General features: G+C 39.3%; 1 protein-coding gene across 2 annotated transcripts in view; it reads left to right on the top strand.

Moving 5' to 3' along the window:
* arhgap35a (Rho GTPase activating protein 35a) overlaps positions 1-16,802 on the top strand; it is a 64,114-nt gene extending 47,312 nt beyond the window's left edge. For both annotated transcript variants that reach the window (XM_030151492.1, XM_030151493.1), the window contains exons 3-7: positions 2,087-2,228; positions 7,828-7,905; positions 9,949-10,080; positions 11,640-11,745; positions 12,716-16,802. In XM_030151492.1, coding sequence (XP_030007352.1) covers positions 2,087-2,228; positions 7,828-7,905; positions 9,949-10,080; positions 11,640-11,745; positions 12,716-13,202 — 945 coding nt within the window. In that variant the 3' untranslated portion in view covers positions 13,203-16,802. The remainder of the gene's footprint in view (positions 1-2,086; positions 2,229-7,827; positions 7,906-9,948; positions 10,081-11,639; positions 11,746-12,715) is intronic.
* The last annotated feature ends 1,704 nt before the right edge of the window (positions 16,803-18,506 follow it).

Below are 18,506 nucleotides of genomic sequence, written 5' to 3'. Positions count from 1 at the left end.
CTGCTAAACTGAGATAGGCCACAGATATACAACACAGCCAGTGTGATATGACACAAATAAATTATGAATTGCTACTTGGAGCTAAAAACCAAGCTGTCAGTGAGTTATGACAGCGCAGCTTTCTACTACCACAGAAGCGCCTGTCTTGTGCTGTCATGTCATTAATAATTTTGTGCACATGTGAACCAATATATACACTATTCACATGTGTAAACACAGAGGAAGTAGTTTGGAGTGATAAGGATATATTTACCTTCAATTAACACAGTATAGAAGGAGAAATCTAATCTTAAAGTGTACATCGATTGACCAGATTCATTTCAGTTGAGCTGATTAATCACCTGCAATGTGACCTTCTGCAAATTATCAGTATTGGCAGTAGTTGGCGCAGATAGCTGCCAATATTGGGTTTGTAAATTGGAAATATTGATTTTTTTAAGGAAAATAGTAGGTCAAAAGATAAAAATCTATCCCATAATAAATCCCATCTAGATTTTTGATGTTCACATCCACATATATTGATGAATTACCCTTTGTTTTGATGGTCAGTGATTCTGATTTATTTGATTATTTCATACTTTGCCCTGGTTACTTGCTTTCTAAAAGATTGAAATTTAATGTCAGAGATGCATATTGCATATTCAGTTTGAACATTTTTGATAAGAGAGTTGGGGATGATCAGCTTTTTCAGTGGTCCATATTATTGTAATTACATTTTTTGATTCATTATGTTATATGTTGCAATACTGTAAGCAAGGCAATGTATTCTATTTTTATGTTGTCGAACAATTGTAGAAACAACACCCACCATGTGCACAAAATATGAGGAAAAAAGTTTGTTCTATGCTGGAGTTAAAGTCAAGTGGCTAAGAATAAGTGACAATACTTTTCTAGCTGTCAAGAATTTAAGGACAATACAAAATAAACTGTGTGACAGAAATATTTGCCTATAAACTGCTATATTTAACATCATTACTGATTTTTTTTTTTTTTTGGTATTTACCATTACTGTTCATGGTTGATGTGTCATAAATTTACTGTCAGCCGAAGATGTATTAAATGTGCTCCTACAGGACTGAAAACCAGTATCAGTCCACAGTCCAGGCTTGTGCCTGTATCATGAAATGCTGTATCATATACCCTGTATCAATGAAGACCATAGTGCAGCACAGCTGAGATGGTTTTAAGACAAACAGTAATCATTTTCCTAAACATTCAGACAACAGGCAGTGGAGAAAAGGCCCAGGTGAGCATTTGTTGATCAATTCAGTCTTAATTAGCGTTTCCCTCCTTGTTTCCTTCAGTACCGCTGTGAGTGAGCGTGAATATGTGCGGTATCGAAAATGTTTGAAGTGCAGTGAGGCCAGTATCTAGAGCAGAGGGCACGGCAGGCTCCTTCTCTCTAATGAGCACTACTCTGCTTGGTTCCTGTGTCTGTCTGTCAGGCCTGCACTGTTAATACAGTCTTTGTGCCCAACCAACCATACATCCCTGCCTCACCACCCAGCCTACCAGGGCACAGCCTCAGGGGGCTGACAGACTTACTAGAGATCCAGGCCTCTAGGGCCTTCAAAACAGTCCCACTGAACACCATTAAAAAGCCGTACCATTACTGCCGGTGCCTCAGACATACGGAGAATGTTGCAGCAGTGTATTAGCGGTCTCTTAACTGAGTTGGATAGTAATTAAACAATGAATAAGAGTTTGATTATCTGAGAGCTGCAGTGCAGTAGAGAGTGAGAGAAGAAGAGGGAATGCAGAGGGCATGGATGAAGAGATCAGAGCTCAAGACAGGAATGTATGATAAGTTAAAAAAATTTAGAGCCGTTGCGTAAAGTGGGTGTGCACATGAGTTTGTTCACCACTTTGCTCATGTAAGAAAATAATCTGAGAAACTTGATCCTTAACATTTCCATTTGATTCAACACTTTTTAAGAGCAATGTGTCTGTTCTAAATATGATCTGTTTATGTCTGCAATGTCATTGTTAGTGAGCCTAAAGTAATATAAATCCATAATAATATTTATATGCTTTGTCTGGTTCCTCTCAAAAAATCTTTTCCTCCTTGTTATTGTACTTTTTTCAGAAACCACGACCCAAACCAAGACATTCCATTTCAAAACCCATCGAGAGCAACTACTTTGGCATGCCACTGTCCACTGTGGTCAGCCCTGAGAGGCCAATCCCAGTCTTCATTGAGAAGTGTATCCGTTTCATTGAAACAACAGGTAAGAATCTTTTTTACTCTGTACGGTGCACAGATCCTTAATGGTATTCACTCTGCTACATTACAAGCAGCTGTTTGTAGTTATTTTAAGTATAAACTGTATCCAGGGATACATTTTCCCTCTGTATGCACTATACCTGCCACTCTTAATATATATTCCAAGTATTTTTCTTATTATCTTAATCCACCCTCCTGGTGGGATTGTTGCCCAGTACGGCCTTCACAAGGTATAATTCTGTCGTCCTCCTTAAATCACACGGTGCCTTTGTGTGTATGTGCACAAGCCCTCTCTCCTTTGTGTTTCCGTTATTCATTGTGCAGGTTTGATAAATGGTACTGCCTCACTGAGCTGTGTGACTGGTACTTGTCCACCTTCAGGGATGAAAAACTGAGTTGGTTTAAGTATCCAAAAATGGGTATTTTTTCCAGTTCCATAGAAGGGAGTATTAATATAGTATTTCATCTACCTTCTGTGCAAGAGTTTGTTAAAGACATCATATGTGAACTCTCAAATTGGCTGATTCTATTTCCAGTGGTTACAGTGTTAGGTTTTTATTTTTTTGTTCTTCTTGTAGAGTGAGTCATCAAGTCAGTGTAATGAGAAAAACCAAGTGGGATTTTAAGATATAAACAAGTTCATGTATTTGTACCTATTTTGGCTTGTCCTCATCTCTCCTTGGGAAGTCGCGGGTGCACAGATCTTGTTGGTTGGGCTCTCTTAACCCTGTCTCCCTGTTAATCAGATGCCAGACCTCCTGCCAGGCTGTTCTGGTGTCCAGAAGCCCCAGGACTCCCAGCTTTCCTTTAATTTTATTGCCAGCTGTGAGACTAAAACTGAAGTCAAATTAGTGTATGATTAATATGTGTGTTAACATGCAAATTTTATTGTGTATCTCAGTAACATTTCCTATAAATTCATATATTCCAGGCTAAAATTGTCATTAAAACATTGTGTTTGAGTTTGTCAAAATATGGCTGTTGCTCACTGACATGCCAGTGCATTCCACTGTAATCTCCTTCCTGATTAAAGACTGTATTTTGGATTATCAAAGCCTCACAAAGAAGATCCACCGCCTTCCTCTGTGTGGGAGTATATGGGCACAGATCTAGATAACAAGACATCACATTAGATTTCACCTCACCCTGTTCAGATGTTAACTGGAGCAGTTACAGCAGTTAGTTCTGGATGAAGGCGAAAAACAGGTTAAATATAAGTTTTAAGCACTGTTCACATGGGAGGTGACCCGGTAGCTTCTTTAGAGGTATTTTCCACCTCTTACCCTCACTTACTCCCTGAGTGTTTATCCAAATCCTGTTTCCTTTGCCTTCTCTGCACCCATGTCCTTGTTTCTTTGTTTCTTTCTCCTGAACCACTCATCCTTCTCCCTCTGTCTCACTGAGTACCTTCACTTGTCAGGTTTGATTTCTTTCACCTTCTTAGCTTGTATATCTATTTCTTCTCCTGTCCTATCATCACCTCTCTCAAGTTCCTGGTTATCCCTCTATCTCACTTCATGCTTGTCCCATGCTTTGCTTCCTCCTTCAATGTGTGTGTTTTTTTAGCCAGGTGGTGTACTTCTGTCTGTGCATGTGCGTGATGTAATAACAGTTTGTTGCAGAGATATTTTGTTTATATACTAACGCATCTAGAGCATAATGGTGCACCCTCTCATAGAACAACCAGGAATGTACTGTGAGTGAGACCTGAGATATGTGAGTATAATGACACTCGTAGGAAATAGTTGTACCCTTCTGTCTCTAAGTTTGTCATTAATGAGTGACGCTCAACTGTCAACCCTGAACCTGCAACTTTGACCCACATCCTTCCCTTCTCCGTCCACCTCAGACAAACATTTAGCTAAACCCAACCAGCTTTTTTCAGCTTTATCTGTGTGTGTGTGTGTGTGTATGAATAAATGTGTGTGTGTGTGTGTGTGTATATACATATACATATATATATATATATATATATATATATATATATATATATATATATATATATACACACATACACAGGGTGGGGAAGCAAAATTTACAATATTTTGAGGCAGGGATTGAAAGACAGTGTATGACCAATTAGTTTATTGAAAGTCAAGAGAATTTATTTGCCACAAGAAAATTGACATAATAGAAAATGTTTTTATTTTATGTGTCCTTCTTCTTTCTCAATAACTGCCTTCACACGCTTCCTGAAACTTGCACAAGTGTTCCTCAAATATTCGGGTGACAACTTCTCCCATTCTTCTTTAATAGTATCTTCCAGACTTTCTCGTAATAGTTTTGCTCATAGTCATTCTCTTCTTTACATTATAAACAGTCTTTATGGACACCAACTATTTTTGAAATCTCCTTTGGTGTGACGAGTGCATTCAGCAAATCACACACTCTTTGACGTTTGCTTTCCTGATTACTCATATGGGCAAAAGTTTCTGAAAAGGTATGGAAAATAGTGTTAGGTATGATTATGACATCAATATATGTTTGGTTTCAAAACAATTGACGTAGTGCCTGCTGAGAAAAAACAACTAAATGTTCATTGTAAATTTTGCTTCCCCACCCTGTGTGTGTGTGTGTGTACATAAATATATATATATATATATATATATATATATATATATATTTATATGGCACTGAAATCCTGCTTGGAATCTTATATTCATGTATTAGAATATTTGCTTTCATTTATTAATTTTCTTTACCTTTGGGATTATAATGTTGGTCCATGTTAGAAGTTAATTTATCAGACAAAATAGAACTGTAAACTTTTTAATGTTATGAATGAACAGACAAATGTCTTATTTCATAACATGAGGTATATTTTGGCAGAGCTCAATAATGCACTGCACTGTTTTTATATTTTCTATTCTGTCTATTATATCTTTGTTGCTTCTCTTATTTGTGCTCAGTAGCTCACTTCCTTTGTCCTTGAGAATAATAGGAGAGGATGTGGTATTTTGTGTTATTTTCATGCATTCTGAGCTTGTAGAAAAGCAGCTATATAAAATCAATCTATAGTGACTGCTGTTATCTCTCCTCAGTTCTAGCTTTCTCTCAGCACGGTAGCTGCAGTGTGTTGTGCTCATGGGTGCTGAGGTGATGAATGTGTGTGAGCGTGTGCGGACATATCTACTGGCTGTAGGAGCCTCCATAGCGACGCAAAGGGCAGCACCCAGCGACTGCCTGTCTCCATGGTGAACTGTGAAATCAGCCTCTGGCGGCTGAACCCACAGAGACACTTGGGCCTGGGCTGATGTGGTATCAGCTGGAGTTTTGTCAGAAAGTAGAAAGCTGCAAGAGCACATTCACAAACTGCAGAGCATTTACTCCTCTGTAAAAGTTTGTGTGACTGCAGTGTGTTGGCCTCTTACTATCACTGGAGGCTATGAGGTCACCAATAATCAGTGTTTAAAGCCCCTTTTCCATGTTTATGAGATAGCAGAACCTGATGAATCTTATAGTCTACTCATTATCTGCATTAAACTACCTAAATATACACAGCTATATTGTTTAATTATTGGTAATGACTTGAAATAAAGATTTACCAGAGTTAACATAAAGATTTCCACCAGAAGTAAAGGAAAATATGTAGAGGATGCAGATAAATCATTTGTTTGCTGCAGGAAGTGCTCGTATTTACACTGACCCCAGGAATTGCTTTTGCTTTGTTTGACCCCAAAGGAAGAGGAAGTTTCTGTTTTAGAGAGCTCACCTTTTAAGATAATACTGTCTTTACCTATTGGATTTTCTTCTACCGCTCATAGCTTTACTTCCAATCTTTTCATTCTCCTTTGTTGTTTCAAGCACGTTTTCCATGCCTCTATATATCCTACCTTATCTTAATCCTTTCATTTTTTTTTTCATTGTCTCTTTCATCAGACTGACTCACACTTCTGCGTGTCCTCACACTCTCCTACTATCTTTCCCATCCTTGTTTGCTTGTCCCATTTTACCCCTATCTCTCGCTCTCTCCCCACTACTACTACACTACTCCCCTCTCCTATCTCTCCTCCCATCCCCGTTTTCCTTGTGTCTGGCTAGAAAAGCTTTTGTGGATAATTGATTGGCAGAAGGAGGAGATCGATGCTGTATGCCTTCACTGAGAGCTCTCTCATTTCCTCCCTGCCTCTCTCTATCTCACCCTTTTTTTCTGCCACTCCCTATCTGCCTCACTCCCTCTGGATTGCTCTTTGTCTTCCTGAATTGCCACCAAACTGTGAATGTAGCAAGCGAAGGAGGTGAAACCTTATCTTAAATTGGAGACTATATTAATGAACCAAAATTCACTCACAGCAGCTATCAGCAAATATCTTTCTAGTGTCCTGCCTCAGCTCAGTTGCTTGTGTTTTCATGAGTACTTGCTCAAATTCAAGCTGAAGTGTGGCCATAGCAGGCTAGTGCATTGCATTTTGTGAAGTGTAGGACCACAGATGTGAATGAGCCAAGCCACCGTTAATGTTATTTGCTAAATAGGATCTAGTTTTGAGCTGCAGTCAAAGTGTTTTTTGCATATCTGGGATACAGTGAAGCTAATAAGAAAGTGTTTTCTGCTACTGAACTTGGGATATTGTTCAAAATCTTGATGTTTATGACACATAAATGTGTGATTCTTAACTTTAACTTAACTCCTGATTTCTACGGAGTTTCTGTTGTATATGCATACTGCTTTAAACACAAAACAATGCATTCAGGTACACTTTGTAAGTGTTACTGGCTGCTCCAGTTAAATCTAATCAGACTAGACCTCCTGCCAACCAAAGAAAGAAAATATAAAGTGTATCGTCAACTAAAAGCCCAGGGAAATAAAAATGTGTAAAAAGTATTTGGCTGATGTAATGCTGAGTCTTTCATATTGTATTGTTGTGGTGAATAAATACTTCTTGTAAAGCTCTTGTATACATCCTTTAATGTGCTGCAATATTCTTTACTGCTGAGGTGTTTTTGTCAGATTTATTAGAAGTCAAAGTTGTGTGTCCTTGTGTTTTTGTTTCCTTCTGTTCCCTGATCATGTTTGTCTATATGTTCAATGCAGCAGTGCCTCTGATTTGCTTTCCTCAGATGTTAAATATATGTAAAAATACAACACTGAATAAATACAACGTGAACCCTAATGTGCAAAATGCTGCTTTATGTATATTTTCCAGCACAAATTCTTATATCAATGCAAATGAATGTTTAGCATCTCAATAAGGGCCACATATTGTGTCGTTTTTTTTTAATTTATTTATTTATGAAAGCATAGAGAGGTAGAAGAGTAATGCGCATAGCAGCCACAGATCTTCAAGTCATTTGTAATGCTGTAGCACTAAGTTAGCCTCAGCTTGTCACAGTGCACCAGTGAGCTCTAAGCAGTCCTACTTTATGGGTTTAATAAATAGTGTTAATAGAGTTTAGGGCAACATAAGGTGACATCAGGAGATGCTAATAGAAAACCTGTTGTAAATCAGCTCTTCGTTTGCAGCCTTATAGACTACATAGAGATATATCGAAGAGCTCTTGGAGATTATGGACCAGTTTCTATAAATGCGTGTGTCATGATGCAAATTGCACTAATTAACTGAGCCAGTGACATTTCTGTTTTCTTTTTTTCTTCTACCCACCAGGCTTGAGCACAGAGGGCATCTACAGGGTCAGTGGGAACAAAGCAGAAATGGAGAGCATGCAGCGGCAATTTGACCAAGGTGTGTAACTTCTCACATACACCACTCACACATACATGAGAGCGGATGCACATTCTTGCTTCATCTGTACACTTATAAACTTAGTATGGAACAAAAGGCTGTGAACGTGTGTTTTTATGTCTGCTTCCATCTATAACAAGCCTGGATCCCTTTAATTAACCAGGGTGCATTAATTCTACCAGGGGAATCGGCCTTTGCTTCGTCTTAGTTTGTAGAGCTTCCTCCTTTATCTTCTACCTGCCCTTGGGTGCCAGTGCATGTTCACACATGTGCATGTACAAGTGCTCTCGGTGTGTGAGACCGAGTGAGTGTCTATCTGGTATGGGCAGTTAATTACCTCCAGATTGGTTTGGTTAATGAAGCGTGGCGCTGGTGAGATAGATAGCTGAGTGAGATGGCCTGTGTATGCGTGTGTGTACGGTCGTATCCACGCCTGGTTGAGGTTAAATCTAACTCAAGTAATCAGACTTGAAGACCTGTGTTGAATCATTCTGAGCTTGAGGCACATGGGACAAGACAATTACAGGTGAAGCTCCAGTGCAGGTGTCTTCTAGCCATACTGAAGATGGCACTTCATCAGCTCCCTGAAGATTCAAATACCTCATTACAGGAGAAAGCAGCAACAGAAGCGCTGCACATTCAAAAAGGGAGCTCTCAGTCTGTTCAACAACTCTCTAACCGCATGTGGGTTGTTTTTTTTTCTTGCCTCTCTCCTTTCTACTCAGACTTCCCTTATAAATTAAAAAGTTATCAGAAAATGCCTTTTTTAATTAAGTCTCTTGCTCACACATACTTTTTCTGTGCTTGTTGCACTCTAGTGGTTTCAGCATGAGGCTCTTTGGGTTGTCTTTCAATTCACATTCAATAGTCTTTGATTCATTTTACGTTTATGAAAGTATATTCAGTAAAATGCTTCGAAACTAACACCAAGCATCTCCAAAAGAAACAGATAGGCTGATAAAAGAAGGAATTGTAAGGTCACTGGTCAGAGTTATGCTGAAAATCCAAAACATGACTTAAAAAGCAGTTCCCTCATACATGAATTTATGAATTTGTAGTGGCAGATTAATGTTTCATAGGCATGTATTGAGAATATTGATACATTTGAGGACTTAGTTTGTTGTAATTGTTGCAATATGATGTATTTATGTAAAGGAATTTTAAGTTGTATTTATTATACTGGTCTTCAATAAAATATTTCCAGAATAGAAGTAGAGAAACTGTACCAATTTTGACTCACCATTAAAAAAAAATTAATTCAAAAATGCTGGTTGGCTGTAGTTTCCAAAATACAGTCTTGGCTCAAAATGTGAAATTCTGAAAATTAATGAGAGAATATTTTTACTGTCATTGTATCTAGTGGAAGATTTGTAAATCTATTGTATTAATGTACATAAACTAATATATATATGTGTGTTGTAAAGCTTTATCATATATATTGAAAACATCAGATAAGCCACACTTTTGCCATTTGTTTTCCATTTCATCTTATTAAAGTGTGTAAGATTTAACACTTTGAATATTTATGGCAGATAATTTCTAAAATAAATCATAGACCAATGTAATCCAAACTCTCACCAGCAGGGGGTAGTTGTGTATAAGAGCGCACCAAAACCACCAAGGAATTAACATGTATCCACATACTCATTGAATAATGTATAAAGGTCATTGTTTACACACATCTGTATTATGGTAACATTAAGTCATGTGCAGCTTCAGGCGATAGTTTACATTATAGCTCTATTAGCTTAGCTCTGTTTTTAAACAGAAAACAGATATAGTAAAACCACATTTGTCCATATGGAAGTGTGGTCTGTGTAATATGACCATTTTCCTCAAATTAGACCTAAAAATAATTGCTCATTGCCTCAGTGTTTCACCTCTGGATGAACTTTCCAAGTGTTATTTTTCTGGTGAGTTAACTTTGTGCTAGTATCTGACTTGGTTGACTTTCCCTTCCATGTTGAGCAAGAAAACTCTGTAAATTTAGCGAATAAAGGTGTTTATTAACTACCATTTTTTCTGTCTCATTTCTTTGTGCAGACCATAACCTGGACTTAGTGGAAAAAGACTTCACCATCAATACAGTAGCTGGAGCCATGAAGGCCTTCTTCTCTGAGCTACCTGAGCCTCTGGTGCCCTACAGCATGCAGGGAGAGCTGGTGGAGGCCTTCAGTAAGTCCCCGGGCTCTGCTGTGGGGGGACAGGGGCACGGGGAGGTGGGGAAATGGCAAGAATGGGAGACTTCTTCAGTAAAACCCGAGGTGTATTGGATTTTGCCCGAAATCCTTTTCCCTTCATTGTAAGTTTTCTTTAACCTAACAAGCAAAACTCTTGCGGTCCAAATCCATCCATGGGGAGAATTGGATTTGCCACTTGCTGAGGACCTGGGAAATGAAGGAGAGAGGAATGGAGGAGTGAATAGTTTAGGCTTGGGGAAGCAGGATGTAAGGATGATTATACATGATGGAGAGATGCAGGAGGAAGGTGGAGCCTTAAGCAGAGTCTGAATGATGTCTTGAATAAACAGTCATATGTTAGATAAATGGCAGCGCCCCTGCACTCGCCACAGTGTCTCTTTTTCTCTATGTCCTGTAATCTGGCAGAATGGAGATTTAAGGCATAGCTTAGTCGTGCATTGCGCCGCAGAGATTTACTCCAAGCCAAGGAGGCTGCTGTCACTCACCAAGCTCTGCATTTGCCTGAGACTGTGTGTATATGTGTGTTTTTTCAACGGCCCCGACGAGACCCTTCAGCCGTGACAGAGACCTGATAAAGCTCCAGCAGTCTGAGCCACAATAGAGGAAAAGAAGAGAATGAGGAAAAGAAAAGTGACGTAGAGTAAGAGAGAAAAACATGTCATTTGAAAGCCTTCATTTGTTTGAACACATCAAATTGTGCTTGACATTTTCAGAATGTTTGGGTTTTTTTGTTACTTCCAGACAGCGCTGTGGAGGTAGAGGGTGATTTGGGAAAAAAAAGCTGGGCCGAAGGTTTGTGTATTTTTCTGGTGACATTACTTTAAATAAGCTGAAGAGAAAGTTAGTAAAGCAATACTGAGTTTTGATCAGTTGTGATTGATGTAAAGCAGGAGGAACCAGAGATGTTTTTCTAAGTCAAATGTGTTTTTGATCTGCACTGACCTCATTGTGGGAATATATCCTAGGATCCTCTGATTGTAAATCATGTTTGTAATATAGACGAGAACATCTGCTGTTCTCACTGCTGCTCTGTCTCGATCACATACACACAGGATGGACTGTGTTAACCAGTGACGTCAGCTTTTCTGACTCACTCTTTGCTGCCATCAGGCTTAACACACCCTGTGTGTTTTTGTGTGTGAGTTTATGTAATCTGTATGATACTGGGATGGGCGTATGCTTGGTATGGTTCTTCTGTTGAATGTGTGCGGCCTTAGATTTTCTTTTTTTTTCCGGATCGCAGTATTTCAGAGGAACTTGAAGAATCATATTTGTAAGATGTTCACTTAGATGTGTGCGACTTGTTCTGTTGTAGGATGAAATCACTTTGTCCTGCACAGATCTCTCTTAGAGCTGAATTCAATTGCTTTCACTATGCTCTTGAAACCTCCCTTCACCACTATACTCCTCTCATCCTTCCTCATTTCTCTTTGCTCCTATTCCCCTGATGTCGGCTACAGCTTCCCCTAATCTTTTCCTTCAGCCACTCTTCCTCTCTTCTCTAACCTCTCATTTCTCTCCGTCACCATTCAGAGATCAACGATAGAGAGCAGCGCTTCCAGACGATGAAGGACGTTCTGCGCCGCTTCCCCAAGGAGAATTACGAGGTCTTCAAATATGTCATCAGCCACTTGAACAAGTAAGTGAATGACGAGGTCAGCGCTGGCCTCTAACAGCCATGCTGACTACACCGCTGGTCACCCTGTCAAGTGACCGAGAGGTGACATCACCACATCCAGTGAGCTGACAGAGGTTTATTCAGCTTGACTCATAACGTCTTTATGTATGAACCATAATAGATGTTACCGCCATTCTTCTGCTAAAAGATGTCTCTGTTATGTTTTTTTGCTGTACTGTTGTTTCCTGAAAATATAAGAGTTAAAGGAAGTTTTGACATGTATGACAAGTTAACAACTATGTTCCAAAAATGCCAGGAAAACTCTGTAGTTTATTTTCAAACTTCCTCATAGTCAATGAACAGACATGAAATCTTTTCAAACTTTTAGCAAAACAAAAAGAGTCAACTGCATTTTTCTGTCAGGTTATTCTTTTAAAGGCTAAGAAGAAATGCATTCATGTTTTTTAACTCACAAGTCCAGTCCTCCGAAAAAAAGGGTTGTGATTATATCACAAGTAGATTCTAACAAATTGTGAACAGCCACCAATATCTCATGTATCATCATACTTCAATAAGCTTATCATTTGATCAATGTATTATTTAGGTTTTTTTCAATTGATGTATTAGCTTATTTAAATGTTTTGCATCCTTTTTATGCCCAATGTGCATGGACTAAGAAGTCGCATTAATGTGGATGAAAGAAAAATCATTATATGTAGTTAACAAATTCTGTTTCGTAACATTCATTTTATGTAACAGAAATATCCTGATTTATGCATGCAGTATAAACATTAAGAATACTTCCCAACATACTGCATCAGCATTAGACAGACAAATCAGAAACAAAAAGAAAATGGGTCAGTTTGCTCTAATGTCTTTTAACCAGGGATGATTCTGTGCACAATCCCAGCTAAATATCTTTTTGGCTCTCATATGTCCTTTTTGTTTTATGTGTAGTACACTTACTTGATTTTTTTCTCTTGTTTCTCAGGGTGAGCCAGAACAACAAGTTGAACCTGATGACTAGTGAGAACCTGTCCATCTGTTTCTGGCCCACACTGATGAGACCGGATTTCACCACCATGGATGCCCTGACCGCCACGCGCACCTACCAGACAATCATCGAGAGCTTCATCCATCAGTGTGCATACTTCTTCTATAATCAGCCTCTGGCTGACGGCCTCCCTGGCTCACCCACCTCTACACTCAGCTCCAGTGGAGGAACTTCAGCCTATTCCTGCATGGCCGGAGGATATTCTTCCTCACCAACTCCGTCCCCGACCCCCTACGTCCTCCCTGCCACCCCTCCTGTTATTCCTCACTATGGTCCTCCTATCCACCATCACCACCACCACCACCATCATCATCATCAATCCCCACCACACTCTCCACCTCCTACCCCTCAGTCCCCGATCCCAGCCCTGTTGCCGCCCTCTCTTCACCCCCATCACCCCCCGACGGAACAACACACGCTGTGAAACAGGGATCAAGGGAAAGAGAAGGAAAAAAAAACTACAATGACAAGATTTATGGGAGAATTGAGGGTTTAGAAAAAGACATTTTGAAGTTTTGGAAGGAAAAAAGAAGATAACTGAAATGAGAACAGAAAGTAGGAAGAGAATTTGGGAGATATTAAGTGAGATGCAGTATGTTTAGGGAGAAACCGACATGATTGGGAGAAGGAGGCATTTGAGCCTCTGTCGCTTATATAAAAATGGACGCACGCACAAGACAGAAAAGGGGAACACTGAAGAGACTGGCCATTTGATCTTTCTCCCTCCTCGCCACTTTATCCCTTTGCCTCTCAGTCTCACTTCATCTAGACCTGCCCTCCTTGCCTTATAGAGAATCTACACAAATACACAAATGAAGAGTGAGATTTTGCCAGTAACTGTTAAAAGGACTCAGGGAGGGACTCATAAGTTTAGCGCAGGGGGAATGTGAACTCTGTTATGTTGGAATTTGTCCACCACACACAAATAAACACACACTTGACACACACTCAGTGGCCAGTGTGCCTCCAACAACAACCCTCCTCAATCCCTTAGCCTCTAACTTTGCTGGAAACTTTGGTGGCCGGCACACCTTTTGTGAACAGAACCTGGAGGCTGTGGCTGGGACAAAGTGGAGCAAAGAGTGATTTCTGTTTGTTTATTTCACCACTGTACAGAAGACTTAAGGAAAAGACATGTTACTGCTCACCCAACAGGATGTTCTGTCCTCTGCGACTCACACATTCCTATCTATCAATCCCTCACACAGGCAAAACACTCAGTGCATGCAGACAGTTGAGGCAGTATGCCAAGCACAGACAAAAAAAAAAAGAAAAATCTCAACCGACTAGATCTGCTGGGCAGCAGATTGGAGCAAAGCATCATGGGTCCTCTCACACCCTTGTCATTCTAGGACCTCCCAGTCTGTTGTTTTCTCTCTCAATCTATTTGAACTTCATCCTTGTAAAAAGTGCAGAACCTGAAAAGTGAAGTTTTGTAATTGATCAAATCCTGATTCACCTCCATATCCCATTCAGTTCACTGCCCAAATGTGGTTTTATGTTCTCTCATCTACTTTTGATTCACTTTTACATTTGAGGAAATCTTGAAAAATGAAGAACCTGGCCCGTCAGTCAGCAAACAGCCTTGTGTGTGTGTTTATGTAAGCCTGTATCATGCCTTTTCGTTGTACCTGAATTTCCCCTGTGTTAGGGAGATAGTGGGAATAATTCCAGTGTTGGACCTTCACTTGTCATGTTCCTTCTTTCATGCTGTGGTGGTTTTACAAGAGAGTCGGTGCTGCAGTTTTCGTAGTAAGGACCTTGTTCAAAAGCACTTTCCTGAGCACTTTGAAGGCACAGTTTAAATTGGAGCTGCCATGACATGACAGCCACTGTTCACTTTATTGTCAGTCAGTCCACCCTACTCTCGATCTCTCTCTCTCTGGGAGCACACCACTGACATCTAGAGGAAGAAAGGGGTATTGCAGCTCACTTCCACTACTGCATGGGCGTAGCACTATTTTCCCACTGTGGTTTTTGTAACGTCAGATTCTCTTAATGGATTTATCTGCATTGTATACCAGGAGAAATGAACTTTCTCCTGAAGAGTGTAAATAAAAAGAACAACTTACTGTTTTAACTTTGGCACAAATGAGTTGAGATTATAAAGGTCCAGACCATGTAGCCACTAGGTATGTGGCCACATGGGAGATGATTAGACATGCAGTGAATAAAATTGCTTCTGTTTCTTTCTGTTGTTAGTTTTTACATCCCTGTGGACACCAAATCACTCTGTCTTTCTAAAGGAGTGCATGCCCGCTTTCCAGTTTTCATAATGAAGAAGCTGAGACATTAGGCCACAAAGTTAAGAACTGAAAGCGGGGCTCAGTTTGACAGGTGGGAGGCTTTTTATCATCGGAAATAATTGGCAGCCACCATTTCAGGCCTCACCATGCTATCCTCTTAGGGCACAGCATTATGCCTCTGGAAAGGAGTCTCAATCCTGTTCTTGGTGGACTAGAAATATAATTTAACCACTATAACAGACAACCCCTGCTGTCACTGTTACGCCACCGCATGCCCTAGTCATTCCCTGTCCAAGAGACGGTTGGGTTTTGAAGAGACGGCAGAAAGAACAGACAGTCCATTCATCCGTCTGCATGTCTGGAATGGAGCATCACAGAATTCCTCAGCCTAGCCTGCTGTTACCGTAGAAACCAGCAAGATGGAGCTTGAGGAGAATTGCTGAGCTCTGATTGAAGTAGCCTTTAAAATGTGTATGCATTTGTGCACATACGCGTCTCTCCGTGAGCTCCAGAAAGCATGTAAACTTCAGCGAATTAATGTTGCCAAGTCTCACCAAGGTCACTTCCTGTGTTTGACACTGAATTGTATCCCTGCATGTCTCTCCAGACTGTCCTCTCTGCCCAAAAGGAAATGAAAAAAAAACCTTTTAACCAATCACTGAACTCTCAGAAGAGCTTTTATCAGTCTACACTACCTATTTACCTTGTGTGTGGGTGTATGCGTGTGTGATAGATGATAGACTTGGAGTGTGTGTTTGGGTGGGTGGGTGGGTGGGTGTGAGGTAACATGCTAGCGTGCTGTGCTTGGCAGATGGCCAGACACCAGCATGATCCACACAAACGTGAAGGAGAGGAATGCAGTTTTCCTTGCAGTCATTACCCCTGTGTTTAACCCTGTTTGCTCATCTAGGTTACACACACTGATCCTCGGAAAAAAGTGTGAAGGGAGACGAGGAGAGTGAGAGTGAGGGAAGACAGACAGCAAACGGGTGAATGGCATCATTATTTGGGAGATGGAGGGAGGAAGGATGGGTGACCACTGGTACTTGTGTGTGAACAGCGACCAGTGGCGTCCCCTGTGTATATCAATGTGTTAATACTGAACTGACTGTGAGGCAGCCAAAGACTGGGGGAAAAAAGGGTAGAGAGAAAGATGGGAAGCAAAGTGACAGTTTAGAAGAACAATTGAAATTAAAAATGTGACTTTGGTTCAGCGATATGTGGCTGCAATGATTTTTTTTTTTTTTTGGGGGGGGGGGGGGGGGGTTGTTTTGTTTTTTTGTTCTTTTTTGCAACAATGGTGACAGATGTCTGTTAAGTTAAAATGAGAAGCAAACAAAAGTATATTCAAATGGTTGTTTATTGGTATGTTAGGGGGTCTAACACATTGCCCTTTAGTCAGTGGTGATAGAGAAAAACTTTCTTTTTATGTTTTATTTTAATAATTAAAAAAATACAAAGCGTTTTTTTAACAATTTCTTTGTGAACGATTGAGAGACCAGCCCAGTATAGTGCATGATTTCTTCCCAACCAAGGAAGAGGGCTCCACCACTCTCACTATTTAAGAGATAATAAAAAAAAAAAAATATTAAGAAATAATGGGAGGAAAGAAAATAAGAAAAAAAATAAATGAAGTACTGTAAACTAAAAAAAACAACATCAAACAAAAAAAAACTGTCATTATTTGCTGAGTATGGTAATTTGTCTCAATGGGAATGGTGTATACAGCAAGGCCTTATGTGATCTGTATCATAGTTAATAAATCAAATCTTGTAAAATCCTGTTTCATGTCTCTTTTATTACAAACAAGTTAAGTCAAAAGAAGCGGTGAACCTTCCAGCACAAAGACTTCCACCTGTAAATGACTCAAAGACTGAACGCAAGGGCAACAAACTTCCTCTGGTGCTCTCAACTGTATCCCATCTTTTGACCTTCACTGAAACTTTTTTTTTCATCACTAAGGTTTTGAAGTAAAGGGTGAACTTCCATGGTCAATGTCTACTAGTTTTAACAGCAGCTGAGGCGTTTCTACAAGACAAATACCCCGAAATACAGTTTGAAACTATCAAGAATGCAACAAGGCTGTAGTCTGAATGGTATGATAATACAAAAGGTAAAAGAATGTAGTATTTTTTTATGAGGATTTAATCAGAAGACTACACTGCAAAAATCTAAATCTTACCAAGTGTATTTTTCTCATTTCTGGTCAAAATGTCTCATCACACTTAAAATAAGACATAATCACCTAAAGAGTAACTTTTCAGTGAGACATAAGAAATTATTTTTAGACAATAGATCTTGAAAATCTTATTTCATGAAATCTTACCAAGATAATTTCCACTTGCTCCATTAGCAGATTTTTTCCTTAATTCAAGATTTATTTATTTATTTATTTTTGCTTAATTCAAGCAGTGTTGTTAAACTATGGAAATGCTGTTATTTCAATTTATTTATTTCAATTAGTCAATTTAGACTAATTAAAACAACTATACATTAATATTTTTACGCAATTAGCCTTCATCAGGAAAGCAAAAAACAAAAAAGAGCACCTTGAAGTTCACTGTTATCAACTTTAACAAAACATCGTCTTTCAGTCCAACATTTTTTGCAATTTTCTAAACTTAAATCAATAATTAATTGTCTTTTTCTTTGGTTTACTATAAAATCTAACCCTGTCGACACCAGATATGGTCTCATGGAAAGATACAAGCCAGCTTTGCATTACATTTTACTTTATTGAATAGGTAGAGCAATTCAGCCAAAAAAAAAAAAAAAAGTATATAGGCCAACGAGCTTATGGGGAAATATCTCAAGTTGTAACCTGCAGATGAGTGACTAAACAAGGGGGAAATCACCGGAAGTATTTTAGAAATGTGCTGCTCCAACACATGCTGCCAGAATAACTGCATCTCACCTTGGAGGAGGAGAGTGCATCAATCTGAAAAGTCTAATAGGAGTTTAGGTTCAGATCTGGGCACTGTGAAGGTCAGAGCATATGATTCACATCCTTTTCATACACATTACTCCACTAAAAAGTGAGCCCTACTGTCCTGTACATATGGGGGGGCATTGTCATACTGGAGACGACCACTCCTTATCAGGGTTTTCCTTTAATTTGTCATGAATCTGTATGTGCTGTGAGAAATATCCTTACTGGTAAATATAAATGCACATATTCAGTTACTGTGCAAATGCAAATTAAATGGCAATGATGAAACACCAAAAGAAAAATACAACACTGACATGAACCCACTTTTTTTCAGTGCATATCAGTAAGGAACTAGATTGTACACAGGAGCAACAGTTGCAGAAAAAAATATTAGACCATCAAAAGTCATCTTTAACAATAGTTATACAATCAAGTCCTAACTCCTGTGTGTATCATGTGACTAAAACAGACAGAAAAGAAAACATGGAATGTCTAAAAGCACTGTTTTTGTCCGTACAATGCCATAGCTATTGATGTAAGAACTGAAGTGATT

Source organism: Sphaeramia orbicularis, chromosome 13 (genome assembly GCF_902148855.1).
Source record: "Sphaeramia orbicularis chromosome 13, fSphaOr1.1, whole genome shotgun sequence".
Classification (NCBI taxonomy): Eukaryota; Metazoa; Chordata; class Actinopteri; order Kurtiformes; family Apogonidae; genus Sphaeramia; species Sphaeramia orbicularis.
The sequence above is the reverse complement of the archived record's forward strand: the minus strand, read 5'-3'. Positions and strand labels throughout refer to the sequence as shown.